Genomic DNA, 9,898 nt, shown 5'->3' on the forward strand with positions numbered 1-9,898 from the left:
GCATTATTATGGTTCGAGTCCATGTGCAGTGATGCGATGTATGAGCGAGTCCAGTCCTCCAGTCATACACCTGGTTCAGGGCCCGGATAGCCTGAGGGAAGAAGCTCCTCCTCATTTTCTCTGTTTTGGCCCTGAGGGAGCAGAAGCGCTTCCAGACCTCAGGAAGTGAAGAAGTGATGTGGTGAGGCTGAAGATCTCAGCGCAGGCTCTCAGGACCTGACCTGGGATTGCATGTGGTCCTGCTGCCTTCCTGGTGTTCACCCTCCTGAAAGCTTTGCTGCTGATGAAACAGCAGCTCGCAGTGACAGCAGCGCTCACTTCACCTGGATCCTTCAGTCTGTTGTCCTAAAGGTGACCCTGCTGCAGCCTGCTGGGACCGTGAGGCTAGGGTTGCCAACTCCCCGAAAAATAAATAAGGGACACCTCGTGGCCAGGGCCGGGCAACCCAGTGTGGTAGCTCTTTTTTGTTGTGTGTGAAATTATTTTTAAGCATTTGACTTGAACTTGATTTAAGCAGATGCATATTCTTTGTCATATGACCGTATGGGAAACAAATGATCATTTAGCCATTTACTTTTAGCTCAAAATGACAACATTAACACAGTAAAACAGGTCTCTTTCTTAAACAGAAGCCTGTCATGCTTAACTTTTGAGAATATAAGTAAATCTTTCTTTAAAAGAACTCTGTCCTGCTTAACTTAAAATTATATAAATTAATAGAAAACAATAGAACAAAATCATTCTTGTAACAGTGCACATTTAGTGCATTTAGTACAATTGGCTTCAGTTGAGGTATTATTTCAGCTTTTCTAATGCTAATCAGCTGCTCCTGTTTGTAAACCCGCTTGTTCCCATGATTACGCATCTTAACTCATCATCATTATTCATCTATGTATTACTTTTATGTATTAGTCATCTATTTGTTGTAATCATCTATCCTTGCAGTTGTTTATTACACAAAATAAATTATATTATCACACTTCTGGCCACATAGCGCTGATATTCACCGCACATGCCCATATTAACCTTAACCAGAGGGTTTAAAAAACAAACCAGTGTTTACATACCATATCTGCTTCTGCCGGCCTGGTGGACAAGAAATTGGTTAAGGGTTCCCCGAGCTGTCAGGCCCCTCATGTTCTTCATGTGCCCACCACTAGAAGCAAGAAAAAGTGCGCCGGCACACAGTGCAGTGCGCTTTAAAGGTGTTATCGTGCACTTTCCCAGCCAGGTGTTTTCCTTTTCCCAGTCCTCCCTGTACTTTTGCAGCCTATTTTTCTTTCTCTGAGCGAACAAACATTGCTGCTCTAATGCTGGGCTTATGCTGGGCTCACACTGTGCGGTTTTTGGCCCATTTTGAGACGTTTTCTGAGTCGTGCGACCGATTTGGTGATCGGTCCGATTTTGGCCTTCATCGTGTAGTATACGTGGGGTAACGAGGAGCGATTAACACCTCACGACCAGCTCCCGATCATCAATCGCTCGTGAGGGTGTCACCACAGCCGCTCACACTGCGCACACGCAAACACGTAAACGTCGGTGAAAAAGACGGAGCAGCACGGCTGTGCAGCGTGTGATCTGGACACAAGTGATGGAGGCACTTGTAGAACTTTGGAAAGCTCATCCGAGCCTTTTCGATGTGGCATCACAAAATTATCACGACCACAACAACCGTGAAAATAGTTGGATCTACACTGCTGCTCAGTCACAGCTGCCTGATCATGTTTTTCATTAGAAATTTAGCAAAGTTGATGGTGGTGGTGTGTCTGTGTGAGTGAAAGACAGAGAGAGAGAGCGACAGATTGTCTGTTATAACCTTCATGTTATGGAGGCACAGTGTGAGCACTCAGGTCGCATCAGAGCATCGGGCCGTATAGTGTGAGACCTGCATCGTGACCTATGAACTTCTAACCCCTGCGAGTCAATCGTGCAGTTTGAAAATCGCACAGTGTCTGCCCAGCTTTAGGTGTACTGTCGTCCGAGACTTGCACCGCAGTGTCGGCGTTTGTTTCCCTGTTGGCCATGCTTCTTGTTGTGGTCATCTGTTGTCTTCCGGTATTTTCTCCGTAAGCGACCTTTCCTCAACCAATGAGATGAGCGGTAATCTGAATTGTCATACTCGAATTGTCATCAGTGTGCTGTCAGCTCATTGGTCACAAAGCAGGAGAGGGGCTGGGAATTATGTTTTCAAACAAGGCGTTAATTCCATTAAAAGTTATAGACTACTTTTGATTCTCACTGTATTACGGGACAAAGTGCGTCCCTTATCAGCTCAATACGGGACAAAGTGCTTTTGTTTCGAAATACGGGACGATTCCGTTTTTTAAGCAACCCTACGTGAGGCCCGGTTACTGATAAATGCATTTAAGTGTGTGTGTCTGTGCGTGTGTGTGTTGGTATCTGTGTCCTTGTATCTTGGTGGGGACCTGGGTTTGGCCCCACGGGGCTGAGGGCGTTTCCACGCTCAGCATGTGGTGTCAGGGCTACAGCTGGGCTCATTTTTCATGGTTCGGGAAAGCATTATGTCAATGGGAGGTCCCCACGAGGATATAAATACACACACGTGTGTGTGTGTGTGTGTGGGTGGGGTCACTCGCTGTTTCCTCTTTGTTTTTTTCTTTGACCTTTCCCCCGGAAGTGGAGCAGCTGCTCTGCTGTTAGCCGCTCCGGACTCTCGCTCGTCTTTTCCGTCAGAACCGGAACCTGCGACCGAACCGGAGGGACCATGGAGCCCGTCCCCGCTGCACCGGTAAGCACACCTGCCGAGCCGAGCAGGGCTGAGCCGGGCCGATCCCCCGGACACGGTCATGTGAGCGGCTAAGCTAACCGGGCTAGCCCCGGTGATCTGGACTCCGGTCAGGAATCCCTCAAACCGAGCCGAACCCGAGCCTCCCACTGCGGCTGCTGTCAGCACCGTCCCAGCTGGAGCCAGGCCCGCTTGAGGGGCTCCGGGTCCGAGCAGCGGACACTGAACGGAGTCCAGACTCGGTTACTGATCCACGGATTCGTTCGACTGATTATTGATGAGCGATCGATGTTACAGGGCCGTAGCCAGGGGGCTTACGGGGCGGGGGGCTCATAGATTAACCTCCTTAAATCAGAGTCGTGAATCTTTCACTATAGAGAACAACACAAAACTTTATTGATCCTGGAAACAGACAAACATCACAGCATGAAACAACCTGAACACGTGTAAAAGATAACACGCATCATCAGGCACGGCGTCCGAGTCCCAACTGGAAAGTCCTTTTCTCCTTATGCCGCCATCTTCCACAGGTCGACAGACCACGTGACTTTCGCGCATTGCATTGTAGGTATGAGTGGCAGCAAAATCAATACACTGCATCAAGCGCTAGCATTTCCAGCACCGGTAATCATTAATTCTGTGGTTTTAATCCCTACTTGCATTTTATTTGCCCCAAAACAGTTCTGTGCAAAACGAAGGAGAACTCGGTAGCTCCGCACGAAGACAGACGTGACGAAGAGGCAAAAAAAATCCAAGGAGTGAAAGGGTCAGACCCACACGAGCATACAGAGTGGAGTAGGGACGTTAGCCTGCTGCCCGACTTTCATCACGCACATATTTATTATTATACGGTCCGAAGCGTGAGTGCATGCACTTCACGTTTATTAACGTCAGATCCCTGCAACAAGCCCAGCTCCAGTTTACTGTGGTGATTTGGACGATTCCATCACAGCAAACGCATCTAATTGTCATTTCAGGTTGTAGTGTTACACAACATTTTCAGATGCAATAGAAATAAAATGAGTGTTTCGTAATTCATTCAATTTATTGTCTTTATTTATAACTGGCATTATTATTTCGTTCTATTATAGAGTCTTACAGGAAAGAGGCAACATTGTATTCAATTGTGCTTTATTAGCTGCTTCAGTGAAAAACAAATCAACAATGCAAAAAACATATCAAAACAACACACTGGAAAACAGTTATTCATCACTTGCTTGCTTCAATGCAACACTTGGGCACATGTATGCAGACTTTTCGTGGCTGCTTTGATCTCGCTCTCTCTCGTAACCGATCAGATCTGGCTGTGGTAGCAGCTTTAAACTTGGTCTGACCCAGGCTGATAGAGGGGCCCAGCCTGGATCACATTCCAGCATTTTGTTGGCTGGTTTTTCTACAAAACACAACAAACATTAGCCTGCAAAGCCACAGTGAACAAAGCAGCAATGAATTCAATTCAAATCAATATAAGACTTATTTGTAACCTACATCAACAATTATGATAAAATACGTAATAACTACAACAGCAGACTGACCTTTGTGGGAATGCTTGGAGCAGACTAACCTGTGAGCTGGAGTGTTCTGGGACGTCATATTTGGTCTTTGAATGGCTGCAATCCAGGCCACCCGTCGCCTCTTTGTTACTTCGGAAACATGGCTCGAACGATTTCTCTTCAACGACGTAATCCGATAACAACCGATCTCTTTACCCGTCGGCTTCCCGTGGCTGTCATGCGACCGGCTGTTGCATTTAACTCATTCACTGCCATTGACGTCTATAGCCGTCAATGGCAGTGAATGAGTCAATGGGTTTAACTCATTCACTGCCAATGGCTGGCAGTGAATGAGTTAATAATACAACAGCTTCTTGCTATTTTTGTGTTTCTTTTTATCGCTGTGTAACTGTTTTCACGTGAAAGCCTGTGTGCGCTAGTACTGCTTACCACTCGTACCTACAATCCTTTGCGGCTTTACCCCAGAAATGACGTCACATTTTAATCTCTATTCAAGTCGCGGTGGTGTGCACGTCAGGTTCTGTAAAGGTCATGGTGTCAGGTTACAATCCGGTCAGTGTAAGTTACCACGCAGAGTTCCTGCAGGAACACAAACACCCGTGTCCGCTCAGCGCCAGTTTTCAGTCCTGCAGGAGAAACTCAGGAACGCTGTGATTTGATCTTTGATGGACTGGAAGAAAATGTGCACCATGAGGACACTGAGCTCAGGAGTGCATGCTGACTGCAGGTTAGTTAGGCTGACAGTCGCACACGCCACCTGATCGTTACCGCCCCCGGTGTTCCTCATTTCGATAATGCAGTAATCTGATTACTGGCTTTGTCTGATTGCGTCTTGCCCGGCTGCATTCAGTTCAATTTTATGTTCATAGCAGTTAATCACAACGACAGTCACTTCATATTGTAAGGTAGACCCTACAATAACACCCCGACGATCAGATGGGACAGTGGGAATGAAATCCTCCCTTATTACCAGGAAGAAACCTGCAGCAGAGCCAGGCTCAGGGAGGGGCGGCAGGATAAAGAGGTTTGGATCTTCAGAGATGGTGTCTGTCTCCTGACTGAAGGGGCCTGAAAACTGAGGAACTAACCTCAGCCTATGCGACATGTCAGTGCTAACTAAACTAGCTTCTACGTTAGCTTTCAGTAACGCATTACCTCCCTGTTGCTGTGTGTGGAGCTCCATGAAGCCCCACCCACAGTAACAGTCCAGCACAGACGCAGAAATGAGCCCTGCTCCTCCGCCCTTACAGCCGCTCTGCACATTACTCAGAATGTTGTGCAGCACAGTTATTGCATACATGCGTGTTAGTGTGTCACAGGTGATTGTGCACCGTCACAGGTGGACAGACGCAGCTTGTTTGCTAATGTGAGCTGACCTGTCAGGACCCCTGGTGGCCAGTAACAGAACAGCTGTGCTCAAATTTAAAGCTACAGATGTCTGTTTGTGTTTGAAAGGTTCAAATCCTTCATGAAGTCACACCCGTCACTGCAGCTGCTGCAGAGTCATGTGACCCTGAATAAGAATGAAGTGTGTTTGTGCGGTCACGTGTGTTTTCACCGTGCGATGCTGTCTGAAATCTGTCCTTCCAGGCTGAGGAGTTCGCCGGCATTCAGGTGAAAACGGAGCCGGAGGGCGACGTGGAGATCCGCTCGTACCCGATCCTCAGGAAGTTGTCAGTCAAGCTGAGTGACTGCAGGGTGTGGCTGGAGGGGCGGGACTTCCTGTCTTTGGGTAATTCATGATTAAAATATCAGATATCTGTGGCTGCTTTGTCTGAGCAGAAGTCCAAATCGCGTTTATTCCGGTCAGGTCAGACATTCAGATGTCTAAGATGGAAACTTCCCCTTTAATTCAGGTGAATGAAGCAAAAAAGAAAGTGACAGGAAGGGAAACAAGCTGCTGAAACTAGAGACGTCACAGTGATGATCTCCACCACATCACTCAGCCATGCCTCAGATTTCTGCATTGCTGCTTCAGCTGCAGATTATTTAGACTCTGCACAGCAGCAGCAGGAGGGAACGTAGGAAGGAAGAACTCCCTTAGAAACGAGGAAAGCAGAACCGCTAACTTGGGTTTCAGTGATCGAGTTTCTGATTCAAATCGTTTTTTAGTTTGAAAAAGTGACATCGATTCATTAAATCCTGAATCGGTTTTTAAATATAAACATATTTTATCAGAAACAGCAGAATCTGAGGTTAAAGGTCAAAGAACTCTCAGCTGTGTCTGTAATTTGCAGCATCAGGTAATGTTGAGTCATGGTTTTATTTTGAAAGTTATCTGCTATAAAACGCCAGGCCAGGAAAATCTGCTTCATGTTTTATCCTCAGTTACTTTGACACAAAGACATCTGCTGTGATGAAGTCTCACACTGTCAGCTTTGTTTGTATACATGGATATAAAATATGGAATGTGCTGATAAGTGATCAGAATTACAACATTTCTGAGTCAAAATCAAATCGATTCTAGAAGTGATGATACCCGGCTCTGCTGTCTTGTCCATAACCTCAAACACTGTGTCTTTGAGACAGAGCAGTGTGTTTGTGGCTGTTTCCTAACAAAGGAGACGTGATGTCCTCGGGCTTCCGTGTGTTGGGAACAGAATCGGAGGAAAACCTCTTCCTGCTGGTTAACCCGGCAGCTGGACGGCAGGATCAATGAACTGCCTGCTGGCTGTGGCTGTGTGGATGTCGCCGTTCCTCTTCGTCTCTAACCTTTGAACTCCGCTTCCCCACAGGTGATCACCCCGAGCTCAGCGAACGGAGGCAGCGGCAGCAGCAGGCCACCAACACGGGCAGGAAGATGGTGTATTGCCACGAGTGTAACAAGGGCTTCTACAAGAAGTCCCACCTGGAGGCTCACCTGCGGGTCCACCGGGGCCAGAAGCCCAACGAGTGCTGGCAGTGCGGCAAGACCTACCCGACCCTGATGAGCCTGGTTGTCCATCAGCAGGTCCACGACCGCACGGCGCCCTACCAGTGCTCCTACTGCGACAAGACCTTTGCTCTGAAGAGGGACTGGAAGACCCACCACCGGACGCACTCTGGCACCAAACCCTTTAAGTGCTGGTTCTGCGGGGACGGCTTTGGAGAGCAGGACGAGCTCAGCGAGCACCTGGAGCTTCACAGCGGCGAGAAGTGCTACCACTGCACCGTCTGTGATAAGATGTTCATATCCTACCAGGGCTTCAACTTCCACCGCAAGTCCCACAAGAGCCGGAAGCTGCTGCCATGCCCCAAGTGCAACAAGACCTTCAGCAACCCTCAGAGCCTGAAGCTGCACCAGGTGACCCACTCCAACAGGAAACCGCACAAGTGCCCCACCTGCGGCAAAGCCTTCAAGCTGCTGAGCGGCATGCGATGCCACCAGCGCACCCACGAGGATCTGAAGGCCTACCACTGCACTGAGTGCGGCAAGTGCTTCTCCAGCCTGCAGGGCTTGAAGCTGCACGACCGCACGCACACCGGACTCAAGCCCTACAAGTGCTCCGAGTGCGGCAAGCGGTTCACGCAGTCGCCCCATCTCAAGGCGCACATGGTGACCCACACCGGTGAGCGGCCCTTCCTCTGCACCACCTGTGGGAAACGGTTCACGCAGTCATCCCACCTGAGGTCCCACATCACACTGTTCCACGTGGGCGAGAAGCCGTTCACCTGCAATGACTGCGGGAAGAGCTTCACCATCGCTCACTACCTGAAGGTGCACCGGCGCACGCACACCAAGGAGAAGCTGTACCAGTGCTCGTACTGCCAGAAGTCCTTCTCTTACCACAACTCGTGGAGGGCGCACGAGAGGATTCACACCGGCGAGCGGCCCTTCACCTGCCAGGACTGCGGCCAGAGCTTCATCACGTCTGGCTCGCTGGTCAGCCACCAGCGCTCCAAGCACACTGGCGAGAAGAGCCACTACTGCATCACCTGTGGCGAGTTCTTTTTCACAAGCTCCATGCTGCGTGTTCATCAGCTCGACCACACCGGCGAGCGGCCGCACGTCTGCAGCTGCGGCAAGACCTTCAAGACCCGAGGTGTTCTGCGCTACCACCTAAAGAGGTTCACCGACCACCGGCCCGCTGAGTGAGGGGAGGGGCCTTTCAACACTACCCTGACATGTTAAATATGTTAATCACCGCCTGAGTTTCAGCAGGAGCTTCTCCAACCGCAACATGTCTTCTTCATGGTGGTCCTCAACCAACCAATGATCTCACAGAGCAGCAGCGCTACCATACTGTGCTGTTCTGACGTGAACTTTGACTCTATGGACATGAATGCTGCTGAGAAGCCACTCTAGTCTCCTGACCGTTAGCGCTGTTAGCGCAGACCGTTAGCACGCAGTGTTGGGAAGGTTACTTTTAAGTGTGTCCCACTACAGATTACAGATTACATGCCCCAAAATGTATTTTGTAACGTTTTCCTTTACGTTACTCAATGAGAGTAACTATTCTGAATACTTTGGATTACTTCACATATTATCATGCTTTTTCTAACTACATGATTTAACTGTGTGATTTATTACTTTTACTGAAGGTTACCCGCCATACCAACTAGATGTTTAAGTCTTAGTATAAATGAGTAACAGTAGGTGGACTTTAGGTAAGGCTGCACTTTTTGCAACATATGACTGTATCAGTCATGTTTTGTTTCTGTCTGCTAACCTCAGCTAACGCCAGCTAACAGTGTTAGCTCGGTGGTGAGTAGCCTTCAGTAATAGCAACAGTACATCACAGATACTGAAGTGGCACATGACCCAGGTAGCTACCACAGCTAAAACAAGCTAGCTGCAGTCGGCTAATGTTAGTTTTTAAACAGAACGTACTTCCAGATGTTTCTTTAGGTTGGAGTCTGACGCTGAGAGCAGCTCGGTTGCTGACAAACAGAGTTTGCATTGCACGCTCAGATTTCATCCCTCTCTCATTTAAATGTGGTTTCGGACTTTCCTAGTAAGAAATGCATTCCTGCCCGTGCACTGCTGGCTCTGCTGTGCTGGCTCCGGGTCCCACCAACATTAACAGGACGCTGACATTAGAGAGGGCATAGCCTAACATATGAAACTGGAAAAGACCAGATACACGTTTGTATTTTAAATGCATAACACAGGTACATATATTCTGTTTCAGCCCAACACTGTTGCCGCTGACCGTTGGCGTTGCTGAGACCGTGGCGCTCCAAACCCAGCAGGCTTCCAAAGAATCAGCCATGATGTTTGTGCATTGCACTCTTGGTGACACCGTGTTTTTAGCGGTGCGCATCATGTCATTACCAATAAAGTTTGACCTGCAGCTTCACCTGTGACTTCTCTTGTTTTCCCCCCTGACAGCTAAGTGACAGAGTCACCTGTCACAGGTGTGTTAAAGGTGCACCATGGTGTGTGTGTGGGTTTTTTTTTTTTAGCATAAGGACAAATGAAGACTTTCAAAATAAATGACCCCACACAAACTCTGCTCCGGAAACTGTGCCAGTGTGATTTAAAGAGACAGAAACATGTGCAGCTGGTGTGTCCAGCAGTGGCGGAGCGGGGGGGGGGGGCTTACTGGGCTTAAGCCCGGGTTGTTATGTCAGAAGCCCGAGTTGTTTTGGAGTAATTTTTTCATAGTTAGATGCCTGGCTGACAACTGTATAAAACAAAAAACTACACAAAATATTC

The 9,898-nt window shown here is 48.4% G+C and overlaps 1 protein-coding gene across 1 annotated transcript; it reads left to right on the forward strand.

Annotated features, from left to right (window-relative positions):
• The first annotated feature begins 2,636 nt into the window (after positions 1-2,636).
• On the forward strand, positions 2,637-9,530 carry LOC146612697 (uncharacterized). Its single transcript, XM_085377428.1, has 3 exons — positions 2,637-2,749; positions 5,851-5,992; positions 6,996-9,530. Exons 1-3 carry the CDS (start codon positions 2,726-2,728, stop codon positions 8,333-8,335), a joined length of 1,506 nt encoding a protein of 501 aa, XP_085233554.1. The 5' UTR covers positions 2,637-2,725; the 3' UTR covers positions 8,336-9,530.
• The last annotated feature ends 368 nt before the right edge of the window (positions 9,531-9,898 follow it).

Source organism: Diplotaxodon limnothrissa, linkage group LG18 (assembly GCF_057381915.1).
Source record: "Diplotaxodon limnothrissa isolate DT_005_m linkage group LG18, D_limnothrissa_male_GT1.1, whole genome shotgun sequence".
Lineage (NCBI taxonomy): Eukaryota > Metazoa > Chordata > Actinopteri > Cichliformes > Cichlidae > Diplotaxodon > Diplotaxodon limnothrissa.

Coding starts and splice junctions, on each gene's coding strand:
- LOC146612697 (XM_085377428.1), top strand. CDS start 2,726: ATGGAGCCCGTCCCCGCTGCACCG. Junction 2,750..5,850: donor AGCCCGTCCCCGCTGCACCG/GTAAGCACACCT, acceptor CTGTCCTTCCAG/GCTGAGGAGTTCGCCGGCAT. Junction 5,993..6,995: donor GCGGGACTTCCTGTCTTTGG/GTAATTCATGAT, acceptor GCTTCCCCACAG/GTGATCACCCCGAGCTCAGC.